At 46.6% G+C, this 25,983-nt stretch overlaps 2 protein-coding genes across 4 annotated transcripts in view; both read left to right on the top strand.

Annotated features, from left to right (window-relative positions):
• Positions 1-14,490, top strand: part of NLRC5 (NLR family CARD domain containing 5) — a 54,707-nt gene extending 40,217 nt beyond the window's left edge. For all 3 annotated transcript variants that reach the window (XM_081016977.1, XM_081016976.1, XM_081016978.1), the window contains 16 exons: positions 532-612; positions 903-986; positions 1,400-1,483; positions 2,522-2,605; positions 3,090-3,170; positions 5,271-5,354; positions 5,830-5,913; positions 6,322-6,405; positions 6,570-6,653; positions 7,269-7,352; positions 7,607-7,690; positions 8,212-8,298; positions 9,267-9,350; positions 10,507-10,590; positions 12,990-13,073; positions 13,625-14,490. In XM_081016977.1, the coding sequence (XP_080873103.1) occupies positions 532-612; positions 903-986; positions 1,400-1,483; positions 2,522-2,605; positions 3,090-3,170; positions 5,271-5,354; positions 5,830-5,913; positions 6,322-6,405; positions 6,570-6,653; positions 7,269-7,352; positions 7,607-7,690; positions 8,212-8,298; positions 9,267-9,350; positions 10,507-10,590; positions 12,990-13,073; positions 13,625-13,706 (1,339 nt within the window). In that variant the 3' untranslated portion in view covers positions 13,707-14,490. The remainder of the gene's footprint in view (positions 1-531; positions 613-902; positions 987-1,399; positions 1,484-2,521; positions 2,606-3,089; positions 3,171-5,270; positions 5,355-5,829; positions 5,914-6,321; positions 6,406-6,569; positions 6,654-7,268; positions 7,353-7,606; positions 7,691-8,211; positions 8,299-9,266; positions 9,351-10,506; positions 10,591-12,989; positions 13,074-13,624) is intronic.
• A 3,193-nt stretch (positions 14,491-17,683) lies between these two features.
• Positions 17,684-25,983, top strand: part of CPNE2 (copine 2) — an 80,720-nt gene continuing 72,420 nt past the window's right edge. Inside the window, exon 1 of the mRNA XM_081017041.1 lies at positions 17,684-18,049. The gene's annotated coding sequence lies outside the window, so the exon portion shown is untranslated. The remainder of the gene's footprint in view (positions 18,050-25,983) is intronic.

A 25,983-nucleotide genomic window follows, 5' to 3' on the forward strand; every position in this document is an offset into this window, starting at 1 on the left:
CTCAGGCTCCCTGTTACTTTGCTAGGAGCAGCCACTGTGGCATACGCTCCTCTGTGGTTGTGGTTGTGCTGGCTGGGCTCTATAGTTCAAAACCTCTGGAGATGCCTGGCTGTCCTATGGGAAATGAATCCAGATCAAAAGGCCACAAAGTGTGTTGAAAAGATCTCCCTGGAGAAGATGGAGCTGGGTCATACCTCTTGTCTTACCTTTAGTCTTTGCCAGTGATTCCTGGATTGCAGGGGGTTGGACTAGATGGCCCGTGGAGCCCCATCCAACTTTACAGTTCTATGATTCCTTGCATTCAAGCCCACACAATGCAAAGATGTCAGAGGGAGGGGGAACCTAGGTATCCAACGTTGGAGGTGGGTGAAAGGCCGCATTCCACCTTCTCCACACATTTCTGCTTTCTTCTGCCGTACCCACAAGTAAAGCACGAATAGCACTTTGTTCTTCAGTTTCTGTTGGGCAGCCTGTACGAGGCAGGGCAAACTTGTTTCAGCTTTCTTGATTTTTCCTTCCATTTTTGGCTAGGCTAAGGAGAGACCAGGCCCTCTTCGTAGTGGAACAGGAATTTCCTCGTCAGGAGGAGAAAGTGGAGTCCGTGGTCAGCCGGTGAGGAAGTCATTGTTCTTTGGCTGGTGTGATGGTTGTCCATTGTACTATACCATGATCCCAGCGCTCATGACATAGTTAAACTTTCATTCATTCCAATGCACTAAAGTGGCCAAAGGACTACAAAGAAACCCTACACGAGGGTGGCGGTGGTGGAAATCAATTTTCAGCTTAATTTGAAAATCAGGGGTCCTCCCGGTTTCCACGCCCTTTGTCCATGCATAGGCAACTTCTGCTTAAGCTGCCCTTCTGTGTTCTCTTTGTGTGTTATGTGTGTGTGAGGCCTGCAGGTTGCATCAGTGTGAACTGGAAGCCAAAGGAGTCTGCTTTCTACCCAAGCTCATTGAGAAATGTAGACAACTCTGGGCGTTAAAGTGAGTGTGTGGAGGGGAGGGGGTGTCTCTCCCACAGTGGGGTTTGTTTGCTTTTGTTTTGATCACAGAGAGCTGCTTGCTGTGCTGCTGGCTGCAGCCAGACTTGAAATCACCAGACATTGGAAGTCTCCATGGGGTCTCTCTAGGGATGGGTGGCATGGGAGGGTGTGAGGCATTGCCTTGCCTTAGCACTTAACCCCTCATAGGAGAGCTTTAAAGGGGTGACGAAATGAGACCATTTTGATGTTGGATGGCTTCCCTTTATATGGCTTCCCACTTTAAAAATATTGTTCTACGTAGGCCCCCAATGACACATGCCTTTATGTAACAAGGCTGCCTTATTGATATATAGCTTTCTGCTTTCCCCAGCGACTACTTGTGAATGTATCACACCTGTCCTTTTGTCATTCCAGCTGGTCTCAGGTACAGTTCACTGATGCTGAAGCAGAAACCATCTTTGACACACTGCCACATTTTCCATCACTGAAGAAACTTGGGTAGGTGTGAATCGCTGTGTGCTCTGGATTGTGTATCTGTTGTGTGTCTCTGAGTGGCACCTTCCAGGATTTGAACCTCTCTAGCGTCACACTCATCCCCTCTTTATTGTGAAATGGTTTCATTTTCCATGCTGGGCTTCTCATACACAACTCTCTCTTCTGTGATCCAGAAACGCTTGAATACAGGTTTTTAGAGTTAAATACCAGTAGTGTAAATTTATGCAAAGTCTCTCCAGCTTGGCAATTTAAAACGGGTGGAGTTATGTATTATTATGACTTTAAAACTATCATGTAGGCACTAAATAATATATTTAAACAGAAACCTATTTATGAAAAATGGTTCAGTGTCTCTAAGGGAGGGGAATGACACAAGTCCAAAACGGTGGGTGTAATTTACTATGCACATGCTAACCTTTGCAGCATATCTTAAAGTTTAGCAGATTTATCAGCACCCTCATCAAACTACGTTTCCCAATATTCTTTTGGTGAAGCCATGATAGTTAAACTGATATAAAACTGGTTTAATCCAGACTCAGAGAATGAATGAGTTTCTAATAGTATATAGGAGGGGGCTGGGAACTTATGACTCACAAGTGTGGGGGAGAGAAATCTGTTCAGTTTGTATTTTAATGTAAACCAGTCAAAATTGTACTTCTTGAACCATAATGTGAACCAAAACACAGTTCTCCAATTTGTGCAGGGGTTGCATTCCTGGCACTTGCACGTGTCAACAGAGCATGCATAAGCCCACCCTGCCCCACCCCTGTTCCACCCTCTTCCAGGTCGAAAGCGACCCATGCATTGGCGGCCGCACGTCAGTTGGACGTGCACAAAATGGTCGCCGCCTGTACTCTGCATTAAGATTGAGTGTTTATGTTTGTTTATGCCATGGCCTCTTGACATTTTATAGCCACATGGTGACATCTTACATTTATGTCTCATTTGCCACCCTGTGGTTGCAAATGACTGGGCCAGGTTACATTCAGTGGACAGAAAGCTGCTGATTACCCTAAACCTGCAATGGTTTTGAATTTCCAGGTTAACCTGTTGCAGTTTCCTTCCCCCCGGAATGGAGCACCTGGCTGAAGCATTGCATCAGTGCCACACGATTGAAGACATTGAGTAAGTTTGATATCCAGTATGTGAGTGACTGTGATGGGCATCTCTTTTTACCCTTGGGTAAAATAAATCACAGGCCTTCTGAAAACTGTCTCTGGAAAGATGGGGGCAAAGGGGTCAACAAGCAGACTAACACACCCACACCCATAAAATGAAGGAACAAAATCAGTTTTGGCTAACACCTTGGCAACCACGGAAATCTTAACCTGATACCAAAAAGATGGCAATGTCAGTGTCAGATGCATCTCCTTAAAGAGACCATGCCAAAGTCAGGGCACCACCATAGAAAAGGCCCTCCCCTTGGTGCCTACACTAACCTGCCCCTGCTTCTAAAGGGGCTTGGAGAATGGCCTCTACAGTAATCCTTGACACACCAGAAGACTGGTATCTGGGCCCCAGGCTCTTATTGCATTACTTTGGGTTGCCATTGCCTCTCCCTCCTGCACAGTTAGCTGCAAACTGAATAAGTAACTCTGCTCCTTTCTAGCTTTTCCAAAAGTGAACTTGGCATGGATATCGGTGCTCTGATGAACGCTCTGGAGGGAAAACTTCACCTGAAGAGCATAAAGTAAGTGGCCTTTCAGTTGGCCTTAGGTTAGGACTAGAAGTGATGTGCAATGCGATCCTGTATTCTCTGCGGATCAGGAGCTCTCTCCAGACCCAGCCTCCTTCAGTAGTTTTGCATAGCTGGAGTAGGTTCTTGAACTCTGGTTGAAGGATAGAGAGGGGTGTGTGTAGAAACTAGCCTGTTCTACCAAGGTTTGCCTATAGCTCAGCCCACCAGTTACACATGGCTCTCAGAAGGCTGCCCAGGTGGGACTGTATCCTTCATTCTCCACTTCATTGGGTATCCTACTTGCATGTGACGTTACAGTGTGGCATAATGCCGCGTGGATAGAGAAAAGTTTTTCTCCCTCTCTTATAACACCTGGAACTCATGGACATCCAATGAAGCTGAATATTGGAAGAATCAGGCCAGATCAGGCGAGGTCTTCTTCACACAGTAGAGAGTTAAATTATGGAACTCACTCCCGCAGGATGGCCACCAACCTTGATGACTTTAAAAGAGGATTAGACAAATTCAGGGAGGAGTGGGCTGTCCATAGCTACTAACCATGATGGCTATACTCTGCCTACATGGTTGGAGGCAGTAATGCTTCTGAAGATCAGTTGCTGGGATCCACAGGAAGGGAGAGTGCTCTTGTGCTCAAATCCTGCTTTCCGGTTTCCCAGAGGCACCTGTTCTGCCACTGTGGAATATGTAGGCCATTGGCCTGTTCCAGCAGACTCATCTTATATTCTTAACGTTCATGGAGTAAAAGGTCCAGGCATAAACTGGAATAGAAGGCAAGTTCTGGACCTTGAACAAAGACCAGGGTGTAGATTCAGGACCACAGACAGTGGTCCAGCAGGTGAGGCAGAAAATCTCACTGCAGTGCTTTGGAGCAACTTTATAGCCTGGGCCGGGTAGTCAAGATGGAAGCTCTGCCCTCTGAGTGCTGCACCTGGCCAGTTAAAGAGCCAGTACTCCTTTTCTGCTGCCATTGGATTTTTCTTGGCATTGAGGATCCAAGGACTCCCTTGGGAAAAGCCACTCCTGGGCAATAGACTCTAATTCCAATTGATTTGCATGGAAAGGAATGAATGATGGCTATATCTCCTCATTGGGGAGGGCTGTGCACTGAAGGATTCCTGGGCTGGGGCTGGCACCATTCTCACAAAGTCAGTCCCTTTGTTGCCTGAGATGACAAAGGCCGAGTTAGGAGCATATATTATTTTCCAACACTACTCCGTATTTGGATGATGCTGAAACAGTATGTGGCTTATACATGGATCGGGTTCCTACTTGCGAGTTTCCAGGTTTGCCAGATTTTTTTTAATGATCTAACTTCCTCCCAGGATAGTTCCTGTGTTTCCAGCTGGGGCTGCCCAAATAGCAGAGCTGCTGCCAGAGGAGTTCAGATATGTCATTTCTAGCACTTCCTATTCCTATACAAGACATTTGCCACGAGTCCTGCAAGGTCTGCTCCTCTGGCCTCTTTCCACCTGGCCTAGGAGGGCTGGGGGTGGGACCCTGACTGACTGTAGCCACAAGAGCTGTTGCCAGAGGGTCCAGAAGCCACCTTAGATGTGGGTCCTTGCAGGACCTGCTGCTCAGGATGCCTAGAGACTCTTGGGCTGGGGTTTTGTTTAGGAGTTTATATTGCAGTCAAGATTTAACTGTGGATGTGCTCGGTTTTTGCTGCTGTTGGTATTATGCTTTTGCATTTTTATTAGGCATTATGTGGAGGTTCTTTTATTGTATGCTTATTGAGATGTTTTCATTTCTTGTTTGTAACTTATTGAGTTTTGTTAAGTTTTTGTAATTATGTAAGTTTTTTGAGCATGGTTTGACTATGCAAAGGTGGCATACAAATAAATAATTTGTATCATTTGTATCAACAGGGACTAGCCACAAAGGCTATGTTCCATCTCCACAGTTGGATGCATTATGCAATATCAGTTGCTGGGAACTTTAGGTGGGCAGAGTTCTGTTGCACTTCTGTGGGCCTTGCAGAGGCACCTGGCTGGCCACTGGGAGAACCAGACGCTGGACTAGACGGGCCATTGGGCTGATTCAGAGGGCTGTTCTAATGTTCTGACAATGATATTCTTATTTACCTCTTAGCCTTGGCTCTCTGAATCTCAGCGATGCAGATATCCTCAATCTGACCTCCAGACTCTCCGCAATGCCTCTCCTGAAAAGACTTATGTAAGTATGGCTATGAGTAGAGGTTCGATGCAACAACAAAATATATTTATTTTGTCACCGTTCAGACCTGCCAGTTTCAGTGGCTGGCAATATGCAAGAGAACTTTAATTTGCCCAGACCAAGGAATCAGGTAGCTTCTTACCTGCAGTTGGAGCAAGTGCTGGGCCAGAATCCATCGTCCAATTTTTCAAAAGTTTTCTTCCCCTGTGAAAGGGGCTTCTGTTTACTGGCCTCATTCTTAGGTTGCTTTAGAATTTATTTAGATTAAAAAATAATAATTTTGGAAGGCATGGGGTTGGGCTAAGGAATGAACACAGAAGAAATTGACGTGGATAGGACATTGATGTGCACCCGTACATTCCTGTTGTGAAGGCCACTGTTACCCAGCATGAAACAAGTGTTCTGAGAAGCTTTTGCCTTTTGGGACCATTCAGAATAATTGACTCATGTTTCATATTTTATGACTGTTTTCCAGTTTGAATAAAAACCGTCTTGGTGGTGAGTCCTGTTCACACCTTGCACAAGTTTTGAAGAATGCCATTCACATGGAAAAAATTGAGTAAGTTCATGTTTTCCGCTCATGTCTGCCACTTTAACACATCTCCTCCCAACATCCAGCTTCATTGTCAGAATTAATAACCAAAGGAGAACATGTCTTAATTAATTTTTTCTCTTTTTTCCAAAGCAGTGGGTGGCAGAGGGGCACTGGGATTACCTAGGCAGCTGCTAAGAGGCAAGGGGGTGGCAGTGGGGCACTGGAGGGGCAAGTGACTATCAGATGTTGAAAAGCAGGTATCACTAGATCACGTTACTCAATTTTGTTGCACTAATTAAACTAAATAGATTTAATTGGGTTTTGAAACAGTGAAATGTTCTCTGAAGCTTGACATACATGAGCCAGAACACAATGTCATGAACACGGTGGATGTTTTCTTTAATCTTATGAGTTGTCGGGTTTCTTTCAAAGTTTGAGCCACAACAAGATTGATGAAGCTGGCATAAAAGAAATCGCTATGGCCATTCCAGAAATGCAGAGCGTGAAGCAAATCGAGTGAGTTTCTTGTGTCTGTATCAACCCAGTGAGGGACTACAGATTGTAGTCTGGGCGGAGGAGGAATTCCTGGTCCTCTGCCCATCCCACCAAATCCAGCTATCACAGATTAGCTACCGTTCTGTGATATGAAGCAGCTTCCTCTGTTGTTGTTCCTCTTTCAGCCTCTCTAGCAACAGCATTGGCTCTGCCGGTGGACAGTGTTTCGTGGAGGCTCTGAAGCACAGCGAAAACCTGGAGGTGCTCAAGTAAGCTCAGACCTTCTCCTGGGGATTTCATCAATTCCCTTTCAAAATAACTAGGTTCCTCAGAAAAGCATTTCCCCAGGCTGTTCATTATGGGGGACTGGCTGTTGAAGAATCCATGTCCACACCCATGAATATTCTGTGAAATGGTGCGCTCCTTTCTCCTACGAATGCAGCTGGTGCCAGCTCCAGGTTTGTGGGTTGGATTTGGGCAAGGAGCCTTCAGTGGGCTCCCTCCTCCTCCTCCCACCCATCCCCAGCTCATGTGTGCTGTCTTCCTCTGGGCCGGAGTGCCTGAACCCCAGCGATGGTGCACAGAAGAGCTTGCAGGACCAGAAACCGCACTATCAAAATGTTTCCTCGATCTGATAATCCTCAATTTGATAATCTGATAATGCTGATATTCTTTAATTGGATTTGGGGGTTTTTTTAACCCATGTGCAACTGTTACTCACGCTACGTGGCTATTTTATAGTTCAGTTTCAGTTTTTCAACTTTTAATTTTAATATAATTGTTCATTGTTATCATTGTTCTCTCTGTTTCATATACATTATACAACTATTTTGTTAAAAAAAAAATGAGTTCTCAATAATGTTTCACATTGCACTTCTTTTCAGACTATCTGGGAACAATATTGGAAACGAGACGCTGGAAAAACTGGCTCCGGTTCTGCCCAGCTTGCACTGCCTGAAGGTCCTTCAGTAAGTATCCTGGTTCAGGATGGACAGATCGGTCCAGTTTTCACCTGTGTCAGAGTTTGGGGAGTTTTTTCCTGCCTTCCCTCATTTGATCTGCTCCATCCAGGATGTTCTCCACACTCATCATTCAGCAAATGTACAACCTGTGAGCCTGTGTACACAAATAGTTGAGCTGTACAAATCAACGTGTGTTCACCCTTTTCACACAAACGCTAGGCAAGGGCCTTCCCCACTTAACCATCCTCTTCTTTCCTCAGCCTGGCATCCTGTGGCTTTGACTCGGAGGGAGTGGTTTGTTTGGCCAGAGTCCTCTTCCATTGTCCACAAATAGAGGAAATCAGGTGAGTGCATCTCGTAGGGAAGGAAATGAAAATAGGAAGGAAAAACTAGTAACATATGGGCTCTTGACATAGAATCATAGAACTGTAGAATTGGAAGGGATTCCCAAGAATCATCTAGTCCAACCCCTGTGCAATGCAGGACTCATAGCTAAAGGATCCCTGACAGATGGCTGTCCAACATCTGTTTTAAAAACGTCCAACGATGGAGAGCCCACTATCTTCCAAGGGAGTCCATTCCACTGTCAAACAGCTCTTACCATCAGAAAACATTTCCTAATTTTTGGTTGGGATCTCCTTCTTTGTCGTTTGAATCCATTGGTTCGGATCCTGCCCTCCAGAGCAGCAGAAAACAAGCTTGCTTTGTCTCCCATGTGACATGTTTTGGAAGTCATCTGCCAGTCAAAAAGCAATTGTGAATGTTATCCTCCAAGTATTATGTTCTTAAAACAAGCAGCGTGATTTTAAAATAAAAATAATAAGATAGTTCAATCTGGTCACCTTTCCTGTTTTTTACCTTGCAGTTTGTCCGAAAACAGCATTGGGCACAAGGGTGCCATGGCACTCGCAGAACACCTGCCACAGCCCTCCTCACAACTCAGGAAGATTGAGTAGGTCCACACCTGTTTTCATTTGGCTTAAATCTAACTAAGCTATCGGCATTGTGTTTGTGTGTGTGTGTGTAAGCTTTTTGTACACTATAGTTTTGTGGGTCTTTGGCTGAAAAGCAACAGATAAATAAATAGCACCATAGTGAAGGAAGCTGACTTTATATCAGGTTAGGCCATTTATCCATCTAGCCGAGTAGTATATATTCTAAGAAGCCAAGCCTTTTAATTGGAGATCCTGCCATGGATTGAACCAGAGACCAGGGATTGAACCAGAGTGCCCCGTTTCCTATCCAGGTTTCAAATCCATCTTTAATATGTCCTGTTTTTTCTTTCTTTCTAAATCTTTATTGACATTTGTTGCCGAGTATACAAAAAATAAAATATAAAAACCAATCAGAACACTCATAGTCCACCAAGCCAAATCAAAATGGAGACTGGGCGTCACCCCACAAACTCTGGCATTACAACAAAAGGAAGAGAGTTGGACATCATTTTAGAGACTCAAAATAAAAATTAGTAGCACCGTCGAAGTTTAATGTGCTGTTTTTGCCTCGGTGTTTATAGTTTTCAGGCCAGCAACCAACAATGCTGGGGATCGTATCCAGCCGCATAGATTTCTGAGAGGCAGGTGGATCACAAAGTTTATGAGACGGCACCATCAAATTTACTTTTCAGTTTGATTCCCCTCAAACGTCTGGTGTCCCCCCCACCCCGGTTAACTTTCGTGCTACAGCCAAACTTTGGTCCACCTGCCTTTGAAAGAAGCTGCCCTGTTTATGAATTCAAAGTTGTGTTCAGTGTGAACTGAGGAGCAAAGCTGATCTGTTTTAAAATAATAAGGAAGGGTGGACCCTAAGAGAAGTTTTCCCCTCTCACAAATCTGCTCTTTTGAGCATTTCACCTGGGAAAGCCACAACTCTAAAATTAGTGTGGGAACTGGTTTCCATTTTGCAATGTGTTCTTTCTAGACTGAAGGTCTGCGGCCTCATCGACTGCACTTCTAAGGGTCTCATCCTTGGTGTCAGCCAGTGCCCCCTTCTGGAAGAGATTATGTGAGTACTAGGGGCTGCTGCTCCTGCTTCCTCCACTTACAAGCCACACCTGCCCTCCAATCCCTTTGCCAGCCCTCTTTCCCCCACACCTGGCCAAACCCTTCTCCCTTTGCACCTCACCCTGTTTGCCTATCCCCTCCCAGGTTGTCCCAAGCTCCTCTTCATCCCTTGCAGCTTGCCACAATCACCCCCTTTTTAAAAGAGGGGGGAGGTGCTTCAGATAATGGTTTTCTGAAGTGTCTCCCCTTTTGTTAAATCTCCCTGCAGCCACATTAAAAAGATATTTAGCGTCTCCCCCCTCCCATCTCAGCCCACATGGGCCATCTGCCACAGTGTCGTTATACTGGAGTTGTTGTGCCCACCTATCTACAACCATGCAAACTGCAGTGTGACAACAGCCTTACCTTTTTTTGTATATAGAAAGATAAACAGACTTGTGGCTATGGCTCGTGGCCCAGAGCTAATCTGCCCATTGCTGACATGGATGCTCCTTTCCATGTTCAGTAGTATCTAGATCAGGCGTGAAGAACCCCAGGCCATGCCTGAATTAAACCCAAACAGATCCACCTCCGGAGGACTTCATTCACTGCTTCTCTTTGTGCCCCCTAATTGCCTAATTGATATTCACCAGGAATATCACAAAGAAAACATTCGTTTGACACAGTCTTGCCAAAACAATCAGAGAACGTATTAAACAAATGCGCTTGATTCAGGCCTTGTCTAGAGAAGAAAATATTCAACCAAATGATTAAAATTACATGTTTCAATTTAAAAATGCATCAGAAATTGATATGAGGCACGGGCAGAGCAGTGGCTCGTGCAGAGACAAACAGGCAGCTACCTCTGTGGGTAGATTTTTCTCCTGTGCTTTGGGAGTGGTAGAATGATCTGGCCACACCCAATTCAGACACATGGCAGGAGCTGACTAAAATAAGGCAAAGATCAGAGCAGTAAATCATACAGAGAAGCAGCAGGCAACTCTGTGATTCAGTGAACTCACGGAGAGTCCGTGTTTACTTTATTTCTCTTGCAGTGTGCTCATGTGCTGCTGCTGCATCTTCAATGTGCTTGATCTTCAGGTCCCCACTGACTCAAACACCTATTGAATTCATGCCTAGTTGGGTTTTCAGCCATTAATCATTTTCCTCATCTTTAGCCTGTCCTGGAACAAACTTGGTGATGAAAGTGCTTTGGAGCTGGCCAAGGTTCTCCCTCGGATGGCAAAGTTGAAAGTACTGGAGTGAGTACAAGGAAACATCAACCCAGAGTCCTTCACCAAAAACCAATTAGAGCCTAGCTGAGCTTTCTTTCTTTTGTGGGGGGGATGTTGATAGTGGGATGAAAGCTTAGGAGGAGAGATTTTCCCAGGGGGCAGGAAGAAAATATTGGGTGTGGCAGTGTTCTCCAGGAGAGCAGCAGTATTCTTTTTTCTTTCTCTTGAAAGTTTTTTCTTTAACTCAGTTGCTCTGCTCTCACCTGCCAGAGGCAGAACAGCACGTGCAAGAAATCTTTTAGCATGACAGTAAATAATCTCAGGAACTCCCTGCCCCTTGATAGTTTGTTGGATAGTTTTTGACATCTGCTGGAAATGTTTTTGTATGTGCAGGTCTATCCAGATGTGTACTTTTATTATGTGCATTTGTTTTTAAAATTCATGGATTTTATCTACATTCTGATCATTTTTATTGTCAGCTGTTTAAAATATTTTTTACTGTTTTTTATTTTAAAAAATCAAATATTTTCTCGAAATCACTTAGAGATTCTTTCACTTGAGCAGTATATAAATATTGCTAAATAAGGAAATAAATGGTGCCCATTCCTCCACCAGTCAAAGCACTTAGTCCCTAAGCGCATTCCATATACTTTGGTACCTTAGGCACCCCCCCAAAAAAAACCCTTGTCCTCTTCCCTGGCAGTAAAATACAACAATAATAAATGAAACAACTCACACTTGGCTGCCTTTTCATGGCACCCCAAATCTACTTCCTGGTGCAGCTGCCTCACTCCGCCCTATGAGAGTGACCTGCTGTTTTCCTGGTAAACTGAGAATGAGTTTTATTAACCACCAACCCCCAAATTTGGGATCCTCTCCAAACTGGTATCAAAGTTTTGTACTCATTCTGTGCCATTTTGTACTGCAAACCCTCCATTTTGTACCGCCCCCCCCCCCAAACTGAGTGATCAATACTTACAAATCTAACATGTTGGATTTTGGGGTATTGCCAGGGTTCATAGTTAACACTCAAAAATCCAACATTGTCAGATTCATAAAGCTCTGAGAATGGGCACCTGGTTGACTCGAGTGCTGGACCAGATGGACCTTTGGCCTGATCCAGCTACAGGCCTCTTCCTATGGAGGAGGAGGAAAGAGAAAGACCACCCTTTTGGTCCTGAAAGATGGGGATGCGCCTTGAGGTATATACTTTGTATAGGACAATGGCTTGAATGTTTTTTCCCAAGCCAAATTGCTGGGGATGGAGAGAGTGTGTGTGTGTATGTGTGGGGTTCTGAGTGGGTGGCACACCCACTTTGACCACGCCCACTTTGGTCTCGGCCATCCCAGGAACTGGCCAAGAGTAAGGATGGTGAACCTGTGGCGCTCAGGATGTTGTTGGATTCCAGCTCCCACCATCCTGACCACTGGGAATGCTGACAGAGTCTAACAATGTCTGGAGAGCCAAAGGTTCCCCATATCTGGCTAAGAAGGGATACAGGCATTGGGCCCAGAGGGGTTCCCCATTCCTGCCCTTAAGCGGCACTAAATAATTTCTGGCTTTTTTGTTCTGTTCAGGAGAGGCAGCGATCAGTTTCGCATACCGTATTTTTCGCTCTATTGGACGCAGTTTTTCCTCTCCAAAAATTGAGGGGAAATGTGTGTGCGTCCTATAGAGCGAATGCAGGCTTGTGCCATAGCCGCGCGCAACCCCTCCGGCAGGGAGAGGCTGCACGGGGCTATGGCTTCTTTAGCCCTGCGCAGCGTCTCCCGGCAAGGAGAGGCTGCACGGGGCTAAAGGGGAAGCCAAAACAGCGAGCGGGATGGATCCCGCTCGCTGCCTTGCCTTCTTCCATAGCTGCACGCAACCCCTCTGGCAAGAAGAGGCTGCACGGGGCTAAAGGGGAAGCCAAAACAGCGAACGGGATGGATCCCGCTCGCTGCCTTGCCTTCTTCCATAGCTGCACGCAACCCCTCGGGCAAGGAGAGGCTGGACGGGGCTATGGATTCTTTAGCCTCACGCAGCCTCTCCCAGGAGGTAGAGGCTGCACGGGGCTAAAGGGGAAGCCAAAACAGCAAGCGGGATCCATCCCACTCGCTGCCTTGCCTTCTTCCATAGCTGCGCACAACCCCTCCGGCAAGGAGAGGCTGCGCGGGGCTAAAGGGGAAGCCAAAACAGCGAGCAGGATCCATCCCGCTGGCTGCCTTGCCTTCTTCCATAGCTGCGTACAACCCCTCTGGCAGGGAGAGGTTGTGTGCAGCCTGTACGCTGCTCTTTGGGGCTGGGGGGGGAAAATATTTTTTCCCTTGATTTCCCCCCCTAAAAACTGGGTGCGCCCTATGGTCCGGTGCGCCCTATGGTGCGAAAAATACGGTAATACTTAGCCTAGTTATATATTTGCCTTTCTTTGGCTTCTTTTAAACAGTCTGGACAACAACTACATCACTGCTTGTGGGGCCAGAAGGCTCACAAAGGCACTTGCACAGTGTCGAGGAATCCAGATAATACGGTGAGTCCTCTGTGAAAGTTACATCAGTTTCCTAACCACTAGGAGGTGCCGTGTTTATTTATAGTGAGCAAGACTAGTAGGCTCCCTGGATTAACTACTTAAAGCTCATAGTTGGACCTGGAGACCCACCTTTAGTCCAAACAGGATTATTACTAGTGCTAGTATTGTTTTGATTTATTATCCACCTTCACCCTAAGGTGTCAGGGCAGCTGGCAATGATTTATCTCACTGGAAAGCTGCCGGAAATTGGAGAAGTGTCCAACTTTTTATTAAGTAACATTCTTATTTAACAGAATTTATCTACGTGTTAGGCAAAGACCTCTAAGCAGTTTACAACACTAAAATATTTGTTAAAAATACAAATAAAAACAAACATTAAAAAACCAACTACATTTAAAAAAAATAAGTGGAAATGCTAAAATTACATGTTGGTAGGGCAGCTTGCTGAAACAAAAAGCTTTTATCAGGTGCCAACAGCATTTCAGCAAAGGTTCCTGCCTTCTGTCAATGGGCAGGGAGTTCCATACTTTCTCTCTCTTTGTCTTTTCTAGTCTGTGGCACAATCAGATACCGAGCGATGTTGAACAAAAGCTGAGGAAGGAAGAGCCACGGCTGCATTTTGCCTTCTTTTGATGAACCAGCAGGGAGGGAATCTGGCTCCTGCCAGGCACGGTTTTGCTGCTGGCCAAGGAAAAGAAGGAAACTGAGCAGGATTCTGGGCTAGCACATAGGTACTGCAACTTCTAAAGAGAAACAGAAGCTGCATGATTATACTTCATCTTCGTGGCCAGAAATGAGCAGCTTCTGCTTCCTCTGCTTCTTTGGTGACCACTCGTAGCCGAGTAAAGTTGTCTTCCATGAACACGGTATTAACAGTGAGTCCGTAAGTGACTGTGGAGGCCAATTCAGGATCTACACGTCCTTCCACAGTGGGGACATAGGTTTCCGGGCGGGAGTTGGTCATGGTGAAGGTTTGCCAAACGTAAGCAACAGCTTACAAAAGAGTAGAACGCTCACTTAGAGAAGCAGGATCTTTGCCTTGGCCTGATTGATGGGAGCATCTTGCAAGAAATCCCAAAGTTCATCTGTGGCAAGGCTGAGTCTGGGCTCTGCTTGTTTGGCACTGAAAATACCACTGTCTTCCATCAAGGTGACTACTGATTAAGAAAAACTGGATCCTGCAACATGTATTGTGGACTCTTGTTTGCTTTTGCTTTATTTATTTCACTGATACTTATTTTGCTTGCGTGGAAGAAAGCTGTGCAGGTGTGGGGACGGGACTGCACCTGCAGCCAACCTTCTGACTTTGGAGACTTCACCAGGATGAACCCTGTTTGATGACTGCTGTCACAAACATAAGGACTAGAAACTTGCAGGGCATTTAAAAAATGAAAATAAAAACAGAGATCGCCAGGAAGCTGGATTCTGTACCTAGTATCACCTTTTACACTTTTCCTGCACGTGTGTAGAATTCCACACCTTCTTAGTTTCTAGGACGAATAGGGAAGAAATTCAGTTCTCTGCATTTTGCAGCGCAGTTCTCCAGCCAAGCAAGTTGTACGGAAATGAATATGATTAGGGTAAAGTGTGCATGAAAATGCATATATTGGTGACAATGCATTTTGGCTTTGCAAAATTGTGTATATTAGGCAAAATTGTGTTTGAACATGTATGTTAGGGAGAAACAGTTGATGAATTTTCATGAAGACTTTTTTTAAAAAAAATGCAAATGGATTTAGAAATGTGGAGAACCAAATTTAATATTGGAAAACTGAGAGAAACCAGAATGGACAGATATGCCCATCCTTAGTTTTCACATATCACAACCATGACCATTCATTACTGTGGTTCTTCAACCGCTTGGCTTGGATACAGTAAAATCTCGGAATGGACACCTTCCTGTTTTAAAGATCTTGCAAGCGGGGTTGATAGTGAGCAGAAATCTACAGATTCCTTCAGTTTCTTGACTGATTAACTTGATATCCCCACTAGAGGGCACTGTGTCCTTATGGAAATGCCAGAGTTTTTCCAGTTAAAAGGTAGGTGTGGTCTAGAGAAGAAAACCTCAGAACTTGATGCAGCCTCACTCAAAATCAGCGCTGATGCTGGTGTCACTTCTTCTCAGGCAGTGGAGGTGGGAGGGCAGGTGGGGGCAACAATAAGGCAGCACTTCCTGTTTCGCCTAAAGTGGCAAAACGGGACACACCGCCCCCAATTCCGGTGGGTTTTAGTTCATTTCCAGCCTATCAGGTTTTGTCTGTAGTGCCTTATCTGATGTGAGCCCACCCACAGCAGGTTATGCAACACCTGAACCTCAGATGCTCTAAAACAGGGGTGGCTAACCTGTGGCTCTCTAGATGTTGTTGGACTCCAACCCACCTGCCCCAGTGGTCAGGGATGGTGGCAGGAGCTGTGGTCCACCCCATGTCTGAAAATCCACAGCTTTCCCACCCTGCTCTAAAACCTTTGACATGCAGGTTTCCTATAGATGCAGCTTGGGATGTGTGAGAAAACCCTAAATTCCCAGCAATGCGATTGAATCCCTGTTGTGAAATGCCAACAGCCAATAGGTGTCAGATGTATCCTGTGCCTTCTTTCCTTTTGCCCTTTCTACTGGTTACTGGGCTACAATTCTGTACCAGTTGCTATTCTTAGTCTCCACTTTTGCCCTTTTCCTACACAAACATCAAACACAGGCTGGATGCTTGGACATTGCCTACAGACAGGCAAAGAGCATTGTAGGTTCTGGCCTTTTAGCCTCTCCTTTGTTTCTGATTTGCTTAGGCAAATGCTGGAACTGAACTTTGCAATACAAAGAGTTGGAGCACTGTTAGAAGATGCGGCTACTTGAGGTAGACAGGCAGGCACCAAGGACATGGCAGGTGGAAGTATCATCTCTCTCTCTCTCTGTTGAGCTGGGAAATTACATTACAAACACTTGTTTGCATTTGTGGCCAGGATGGTGCTGCTTCTGTTCAAATGTTTCATGCCAAGGAAAGTGGTAATCAGCACTAGAATTTTGTGCCACAATTCCCTGCAAGAATTTCCAGATAAGTCTATTGCTTTGAATAGGTTTGGTGGAAAGATAAAAGGAGGAAATGCATCACCCTCTGGAAAGTTTACAAAGAACTGAGCTAATGCATTTGCTGAACTAATACAGTCAAACCTTGGTTCTCAAACAGCTCCATTTTCGAAAGTTTTGGCTCCTGGATGCCGAAAACCTGGAAGTAAATGCTCTGGTTTTTGAACCGTTTTTCAGACCCTGAACGTCTGACGCTGCTTCTGCTTGAGTGCAAGAAGCTCTTGCAACCAATCGGAAGCCGTGTCTTGGTTGTTGAAAGTTTTGGAAGTCAAACTGTCTTCCTGAACGGATTATGTTTGACAACTGAGGTTTGATTGTAGACATTTTTGGTGGGACTCGCTTGCTGCTGTTGTTTGCATCTATCTTGAGAGACAATGGAGTGTGCCTCTGGGTGGGGAGTGAAGTTAAACAGCTACATTAGCAGCACTGAAGTGACCTCCCTGGGACACAAGCCTGGGTAGTTTGCATGGAGGTCCTTGGCTGCCCAGATGACAAGACCCCACTCTGGGACCCTCTGACGTAGTCCAAAAGAAGGCAGAGCAATACGTTTGCCATCAGCTTGGCTACAGGAGTTGCCGGAAGCTGCCCTCCAACTGTGTTAGGTACTCCACTCTGGATTTGAGTAGCGTTTACTCCTTAGAATTTTCTTCTCCCAAAGATATCCCGCAAGGCAGCAGAGGTTTAGGATCAGAGTTTTCCTTCTCCCGTATGGGCTGCCTTCCCAGGTTGACAAGCCCCATCTGTCCCTCACCTCTCTACAGCATGTGCAGAAACAGCCTTCTTGACCCTTGGCCCCACTGTTGGTCTCGTCCACTGGAGCCTGTCTTCGCATGCAGGGTAAGTCCCTAACTCACCGAGAGTTTGAGACCCTCATCTGGTTTAGCGGTTTCCTGGGATGAAGCCTGAAACTCAATGAATTGAATTGATTGAGCCTGAAACTCAACGAATCTTAAAGGGAGTCGGTGTGCTATTGTGGAAAAAGACCAGGACGAGGGAGAAACCAGGGAAAGAGGACCTGAGGGCAAGAGCAACTCTCCTCTCCTGTGTTTCCCAGCTACTGGTATTTAGACGCATTTCTCGACAGCTCCCTCCTCCACGAATTTGTTTAACCCTCTAAGTTGGCGGCCATCGCCGCCTCCTGTGGGAGGGAGTTCCGCTGCTTAACTGCATAGTTAAGCAAACAGGGGGCTCTGCGCCGAAGCTACGCGGCCTTCTGTACTCGGGAAAAGTCCACGTCTGTTGCGCCATCAGAGGAGACGTCCCGCTCCGCTAGGAAGGAAGCCTCCCCCCGCCGGACTTTCCATCCGAGTCCCGTTCCAGTCGGGCTCCGGATGGTGACTACGAGCTTTCCTTGCGCCGCCCCGAGGGGCTGCCTGCCTGGGGCCTTGATCGGCGCAGAAGGGGAGTATCCCGAGCGGCGGAGGGAGGCGGGACGGGCGGCACGAGATTCCGGAGATTTTGGCGCCTCCGCCCCCCGGGAGGGGCCGAGCTCCCGCCCGCCAGCCCGCCCCTTGCTCGCCCGCCCGCTTTCCGGGTGGGCGCCGTCGACGCCGCCGCCTGGTGCACTCGGGGCTGACCGGAGCGCAGCGCCTGCACAGGGACGCGCCTCCACCTCCTACCGCCGCCGCTGCTCACCGACGGCTCTTTCCCGAGGGCTCCTCCGCCCAGGCGAGGCTGGGCGAGGCGGGCGCCCAACTGGGAGGAGCCGCCGATTCCGCTGTTGCTGCTGGTGGTTGGCGCTCGGAGAAGACGACAGGCAGCGGGCGAGGGAGCGATCTGCCGGGCAGCGGCGCTGCTCTCCGCCGGGAGACTCCGCTGAAGCGCGCTCGGCTCCCTGCGCCGAGGCAAACGACCGCTTGGGCTCGCCCTGCCCGCGGTGAGGAGCGCCCGAGCGGTGAGTACCAGGCAAGGGACGAGGGGTGCGTGTGGGACTGGGGACCCCCTCCCTGTTCCATTGCGCCGCGATCCCTTCCCAAGGCTTGGATTTTGCGCGCGCGCTTTCTCTCCAGCTTGCAGGCTGCCTCTTTTTGCTTCTGGGAGTCCTGTTCACACGTGCCGCCGTACCAGACGCGAGTTTGCCACGGAATGGGCGCTCGTGGAGCCCCCTCCCCATGCCATATCTAGATGACACACGTGTTCGGCGAACACAAGTTTGCCCCCACCTGTTGATCTCGTGTTTCCAAGGCCAGTGCTTTAAAACACAGCTTACTGGGTTCGTTTATTTTCTGAAGAATGGGTTGCGTGTGCGCCGATACTCGAGAGCCGCCTGTTTTGGTTCGGGGTGAGCTGCAATTCTGCATGCTTCTGCCTTGGGGGATGCTGATGAGAATGGCTGAAAAATGGGAGACAAACGTTGGAGACAACGAAGCAGAACCCTTTAGCAGAGACACGTTGGAGACAGAGAGGCAGGAATCCTAAAAAGGGTATTTCTGTGTGAGTGCAGAGTGCCTTAAACACATCGCTGGGGGCAGGGAGAATGGGCTTCCAGGTTAAAGAGAAGCAAGCAGACTGAGGAGCTGGCATCTGCCATTTTTAAAGTGGGATTTTGGGTGACCCCCCCCCTCTCTGGTTGGTTGGTTTAATTTTGCAGGGAAGGGGGTGCTCTCTTGACAGACTGTGGAAGGCTGCGGTGTCTTGGGGAAACGAAAGGCAGGATAGAAATGCAATAAATACTTCAAAGAAAAATATTTCAATAATTTGTATGCCACTTAGTTACAGTACTAATTAATTACAGAAGTTAAAATCAGCCTTCTAAAAAGCAATTAAAAACTCCCAGAAGCAACTGCCTACTCTCAAACAGTTTCAGTGTCGCTGCCAGAATGCAGGAGCACCCTGCAACGTCCCAGATGTGGGGACCACCAGCCCCTAGTATTTTCTTTCTTTCCAGGGCTGAAGCTCAGTCTAACCCAAGACTATGGCTTCAGGTGTTGTCGCTGGATTTGGTTCCAACAGTGCATGGAAGGCCACAGGTTTGCCCCTTCCCACTTTACGACCTGATGTTGTGGCACCCTGAAGCACCTGTGCACAGTTTGCTCATTCACACCTGCTAACAGGTCTCCAGCAGGGTGGAGAGGTGCAAAGCTTCAAATCAGTCTGCCCCCATCTAGTTTTCTCTGCATGTTTTGGACCACAACTCCCATCAGTCCCTGTAGCCAGCAGCACCAGTGGTCAGGGATGATGGGAATTGTAGTCCAACGGCACCCAAAGTGCCGCAGGTTCCCCACCTCTGGCCTAACCCAAAAAGGTTGTTGGGCAACCCTAAAATGCACTTTCCCTCCACTTCCCTAGGCCCTCTCACCACAAGAACAACGGCAGCTGGCCTGAGGCCCCTCTTCCATTGGGGCCCCTCATTCCCTTTTTATTGGTATGGTGTCCTGTCTATGGGATGTAGTCACCAGTGCCACTTGTGATTCCCCCCTTAAAAAAAAAAAAAAAAGATACTCCCTACACCTGTGCCAGCAGGTGGTTTTCAGTATTTAGAACTATATCTGCTGTTACTCATTGCTCTTTGGTTTTGTAGTATTGGGGGTTGGAAAACTAACTTTAGAGAGACTTTGCATTGTGGGGTTAAAAAAAATTATATAAAGTGGCTTACATAAGGCAAGATAGCTCTTTTAAATTAAGGAATATACAATTCAGTGTTGACTGCTTCATTGAGTAACTGCAGCCGAAATATAAATGGAAACTAGTGTTAAATCACACATTTCAACCTCCCAACGGCTGCAGTTGTTACTTGCTTGTGTGAAACTGTTCTAATTCATCTCCTTAGAGCACTACTTCATCTTTTCCTTCGCTGGAGGTTTATTATTGAAGGTCTATTATTATTATTATTATTATTATTATTATTCAATGGAATGATAGCAAATATAGTAACTCTGTATGTCCAGAAATGTCCCAATCGGGGAGCTTCGCACAGGTGTCTGGTGGGCCACAGTGAGAACAGGATGCTGGATGAGAGGGGACCCCTGTGTCCTGACCCGGCAAGTCTTTTTTTGTAGGTTCTTATGAAGAGCGTATTATATTCCTTTAAAAAGGGGGAAAGATTGGGGTGGCAGGGGAGTGTAGAAACAGCATCCACCACAAAGAAACAAAAGCGGGGAGAGGAGGTCTACATGAGAGGAGGGGGAAAATATCATAGTGTATAAAGATAAATGGTGTTCTGTTTTAATTAACTGGTTAACTGAATTATTAGGAAGAACTTTCTGGCAGTAAGAGCTGTTTGACGGTGGAACAGACTCCCTCCAAAGATGGTGGACTCTTCTCCATTGGAGGTTTTTCAACAGAGGTTGGGATGCTCCTTCTGTCAGGGATGCTTTAGATGTGATTCCCGCATTGCAGGGAGTTGGGCTAGATAACACTTAGGGACCTTTCCAAATGTACATGGAATGTTTGTCCCACCCTAACTCCTAAAGGAGCCCAGGGTGGCAAAAAGATGGAATTAAATATAAAATGAAAACAACTTGAAATATTTAAAGCAACGAAAAGAAATCTCAAACCATTAAGAGCATCCAAAAGCACTTAAGAACAGTCCCATATCCCCATTATCCTATGGCCGTGCTGGCCTGGGCTGATGGGAATTTTAGTCGCAAACACCCAGAGGGCACGAGACTTGGGAAGGCTGTTCTCAGCCATTAATGTCCAACCTGTGTGCCTTGAAAGAGCTGCCCATGTGCTTTGGTACAGTAGGTGAAACTCCAGTGAACTCCAAAGAGTTCATCCAGAAATGAGGATCCCCACTGCATCTCATTGCCCTGGTAGTTTTGCTGCATCTCGGAAGAGGTTTTTTGTGTGTGTGTCACTGCATGAACTCCTGCTTGGGGCTTGTCTCTTTTAAATGAAGAGGCCCAGCCAAATCAGCAGTCCCAACAGAAGCACAATAGCATGGGACTCCTCTGAGCATACAAAGCCGCCACAAACCAAGGCAGTTCACTGCACTTGTCTGCACTGGTTTCAGAGTTTGAAGCCAGAGTCGTGGCTGGATGGCCAGGGATTGAGCCTTCTGTGTGCAGAACAGATGCTCTACTACCTTCCCTGATGGCTTCTCAGAGGACCTGTGACTTACACCTTTGGAAACATGAAGGTGAACCATAGCTATCAGAAGTTGGGACGTGCTGTTGCAGAGGTTGGGGTCCCAGTCTTCCTTGGCACTTGGCTTGGTTCTGGGAAGTCCACACACACACTGTTCTCCTCTGTGAGAACTCCCCCTGCTTTGTTCTTCTTGTTAAGCTCTGCCTGATACTGCATTGATGTTTTGCCTGTATAAACTCAAGTTCCTGTCTTCACCTGTTCTGGGTGTATGTGTGTGGGAATCTCCTTTCAACCTTCGCAAAAGCCATGGCAGGGAGATGGAGGCTGGCTGTGTTTGCAGCAGGTTATGCCCTGGTGCAACTCAGTGGCACTTGCGCTATCGAATCAGGGACTAAATGAGATCTCGTAACCCCATTAATCCATCCCGATTTTGCATTTGGTTCTGGAAAATTGCTGTAATTACTGTGTCCTACTTGTTTCACTCTCTCTCTCTCCTGCTATTGAATAGATGGTGACTCGCTCTCTGCAGCAGTTATCTGAACAATATATTGGCACTTCCCCAAGATAAGTGGCTGGATCTCTGAAAATGTAGCTGTATAGAGAAAGTTCATTGCTTACAATTAAGCTGCCTGTTCCTTTTTCTTTTTCATGCCTTCATTCAAATCAGATTCCATCCTCCCTGTCAGAATGCACTTGATCTCTACTAGCTTCTGTGGCTTACAGTACCCAGTTCAGACATTACACTTACATAGATAAGGTTAAGGAAACCTTGGTTTGGCATGGTGTCTGGATGGGGAAACTGTGGTTACTGCCCTTCTTTCATTTCAAGGGAACCCTGCAGTGGAGCACTGAGCAGCGCCATAAGACAAAAGATTACTCTAAAGCTGCAGGTCTGGAAGCTCAACCCATTGTTTGTGTTGTTAACCATGGTTAGCCCAAACTGTGGCTTGGGATAATGTTGACCTGGTATAGCGTGGTTGATGTTCCTTGCACTCACCCACTGTCAAAGGAAGGCTGGAAAGGGCTCAGAGGTCAGCTGATCCAAGCTCTGGTCTTGGGGGAAGACAAAAAGGTCTAAGGGTTAGAGACTTTTGCCTGTCCAGGCCCATTGTGAAATGAGAGCACATCCACCAGTGAGATTTAAATACTTCACTCCATTAAGTGGGTAGTTCTTCTGCTTGCTTGTGTCTTGAACTGGGCGTGTTCCCTTGGCCTCTGTTTCCCCTCTGCCCTTGGAGGCAGGCTCAGGCAGAGAAGGGAGGCATCACTCAAGGAGCCACTGAGCCCCCTCCCCCAGCCCAACTCCAGGTAGAAAGTCTCAGGTTCAACCCCCACCAGCCGCATCTCCAGGTACGGCTGCAAATGTCCCTTGCCTGAAACCCTAGAGAGCCCCTCCCAGACAGTGCAGGCAGTTCTGAGATAGAGGGACTCGTGGTCTGATTTGGTATAAGGCAGCTTCCCCTATCTTTCTTTGAAGGAAGAACAAAGGTGATCATTTGAGCCTTAGAGGTCCTTTTAATGAGCAGGCATTGAACTCAGGAAGACAGCACTTGGAGCTTCTGAAAGGCCAGCTCTTTCTAACAGTTCTAGGTCAGAGGGGCAGCTTCCAGCTTGAGCGCTGGTTCTCAGGTGTGCTGGAGACAACGTTTCCAATTCATCGGACCCACAAGACTTTAAAGCACATTCAAATCTGCTTTCTGCATCCTTATTACAACGAGGTTATCCAAACTCTGTAATAACAACTGCCATTCAAAACACACACTTAAGAGAGAGGTCGACCCTTCTGACATCTGGTTTGCATGTTAACACTAGATCTTCGCATATTTACGCTTCCCTAGAATATAACCATATGACTTTCGAAATTGAGAAAATTGTCAGACGTCATTGGCATATTCTTAAGGACATCCCTGGGTGTGATAATACCCCCCTTTTTGCCAAACGACGCACCAAGTCACTAAAAGATATATTGGTGCATATGGATTTAAAATCAACACCCATACAACGTACGTTGGCAGGTCCTCCACGTGGTTTCTTTAAACGTGGGCATTGTACCTCCTGTAAATATGCTCTGCAGGTAAAAGAGTTTAACAACAAAGAAGGTTTTAAGTTCGTTTTACAGGCATTTGCCACATGTGCTACTGCACGTGTAATTTACATGATTAGATGTCCCTGTGGATTGTTGTATGTAGGTCATACTCTCAGACCTATCAAAGTAAGAATATCAGAACACCCATCTAGGATCAGGAACAATGTAATAGATGCTCCTTTAGTACAACATTTTATTGAAGCGTCTCATTCTAATGAGGACTTGACATTTTTTGTAATTTGGACGTTTTCAGGTCCTGTAGAACGAGCTAAAAAAATCCTTATGCAGAAAGAAACTAGGTTTATTTTCTTATTCAATTCCTTACATCCCTCAGGTCAGAATACTGAAACTGATTATAGTTGTTTTTTGTGAATTTGTAGTAATGTTTACATGTAGAACACCTGAGCATGGACTAAGTTTGTTTCACCTCTGTGGGCCAAGTGGATTATTTTGAGTACTTAATTGTGCGTCTGTGGATTGCTATTAAATTTAGATCCAAAAATTGTTTACATTAATGTATGAGTTTGTATTAATGTATATATGTATATCATCTGAACATGGATTAAGTTTGTTTATTTTTGCTGTGCCATATGGGTCACTTTAAGAAAGATATTCTGTATCTGTGGATTGCCAACACCTGTAACCCAATCAATAGACTCTGTGAAAGGATTTTGTGGAACTGTAACAACCTTTCATGTGGCTTGTTTGGACTTAATGAACAGACAGGTGGAATAGACACCATTACACGGATGGACCTTGTGCATGAACTGACTAGAGAATGATCTGATCCACTGGGTCTTCTGCTTTGTTTGTTTGTTGAACTTTATGAGTTACTTCTGTTGAAATTTGATACAATGAATAGTATACCTTGTTTATCTAAGAACACAGCTGGTTAAGTCTCGTGTGTTTATTGAGGAGACAACGTTTGGGCAGATCTGACATTCTGTTGCTACCATGTTTGTGGGAGGCTATAAAAGTTGTTATATGCTCAAGATTCTCTTGGCCCCTGAGAGATCTGGTAGGGGTGTGACAGGCTCCAAACCAACCCAGAACTACAGCTTGCTCCTCTGGAACTTCTGGGCTTCTGTGGTTGCAATGCAAAAGGCCTTGTAGCAACTGGTAGTTCCCAGTTCCTCCACTGTGCTCTCTGTCTTTCGAGAATGAGTAAGCTCTGCACTTTTAAAAGCTGTTTTTGGCTAGTTGCCCTCAATTCTTGTGGGTGAGGTTGTTGTTGTTTTTTTTACAGCAGTAAGCAGACTTCTTCCAAATGTCAGAAGTTGTCAGACTGCTTATCCTTCCAACCTGGCAGAAGCTTTTGAGGCCTGGGCAAAGAGGAGAGCCTCTCCTGCCCTCTCATCCTTTTAACTAGAGACCCTGAGGGTTGACTCTGGGACCTTTGCATGCCAAGCGGGTGCCCTGCCACTGAACTTGAGATGTTGGCCAAGGCGCAAAAGATGAATCCTTATTAAATGATGTCTGATAAAGGTTGCTAGAGCCTCTAAGGCTCAGACCATGAGACAGGTGGAATACAGCTTGGTGGGTCTGGCTGTGCTTGGCGGCTGAGGGGGTGGAGCTTGAGCTGGGGGCGGAGCTAATAGCAAAAGCTCTCAAACTAAGCAGAACACAGCCTGCTGTGTGTAAACAAACAATCATTTCCCAGCAGGAAATAGTCTTCAGCTTATTTGGCAATAATGTGGGTCAGGAAGGCGTAACACCTTTCTAGCAAATGGATCTGTTGAACAGAGAGAAAGACCTCACCTCAGATCTGCATACCAACCTCTTATGCCCAAGTGCTGCAAGACGACTCAGTTGGACAGAAGCTCTCTCTCCTGGGGACTGACTGGGCTGGGCATGTGTGTGCTGCCTTCTTTTTACTGGCAGGCTGTTAAACATGGCCCTGCAAGCAGAAATCTAGCAGGAAAGGCTTCTTCCATCACTGTGTGATGCCAGTAAGAAGCTTTGCTTGCACTCCCAGGGACATGTGTGGATGGTGTAGATTTGGCTGAGGCTCCTGGATGTGCCTGAGGCATGTTGCCAGGCACCTGGGTGACTCTCAATCATTACAGGGGAGACTCATGTTGAAAACACAGGATAGTTTCCCCTCCCCTTTCTTTGGCCGCCTCGTGTGACGCAGCACTGCCCCCTCTCCTCAAGCCATAGGCTGTGTTCTTAATGTTGGAATTGGATTTGTTTGTGAGCTGGATTCGATTTTGCACTCACGGCTGTAATTATAAAGGTTGCCTGCTGCCACAGGAGAGAGAAGTGGGCGTGCTTGTGTATGTTTCATTCATTGATCGTCCAACTCAGTATTGGCAGTGACTCTTCAGGGTCGCTGGCAGGGACCTCTCCCAACACTACCTGCCAGGACCTTCTGCATGCAAGGCTGAGGCTCCGCCATTGAGCTACAGCCCTTCCTGTAGTTGATCCATTATTTTGGATTATCCCATTTTCTGGAAAGACAAGATGGCGCCTTCTCAGTTCCAGGCACAGAAGCCAAGCAAGACTGGCAGCCGAATCTGACTCCAGCAAGGGGAGTGCTGGCGAGGGGACAGGCCCAGAGTGGTTTAACTGCCCATTCCTCTTCCAGGGAACATTGGGAATTGCAGCTGTGGGAGGGGAATAGGGATCTTCTGACAACTCTCAGCACCATTAACAAACTACATCTCTCAGAATTCTTTGGGGGAAAGTCATGATGGTTTCAAGTGGCATTGTGG

The sequence above is a fragment of the Podarcis pityusensis genome (genome assembly GCF_964106645.2).
Source record: "Podarcis pityusensis genome assembly, chromosome: 8".
Taxonomy (NCBI): Eukaryota; Metazoa; Chordata; class Lepidosauria; order Squamata; family Lacertidae; genus Podarcis; species Podarcis pityusensis.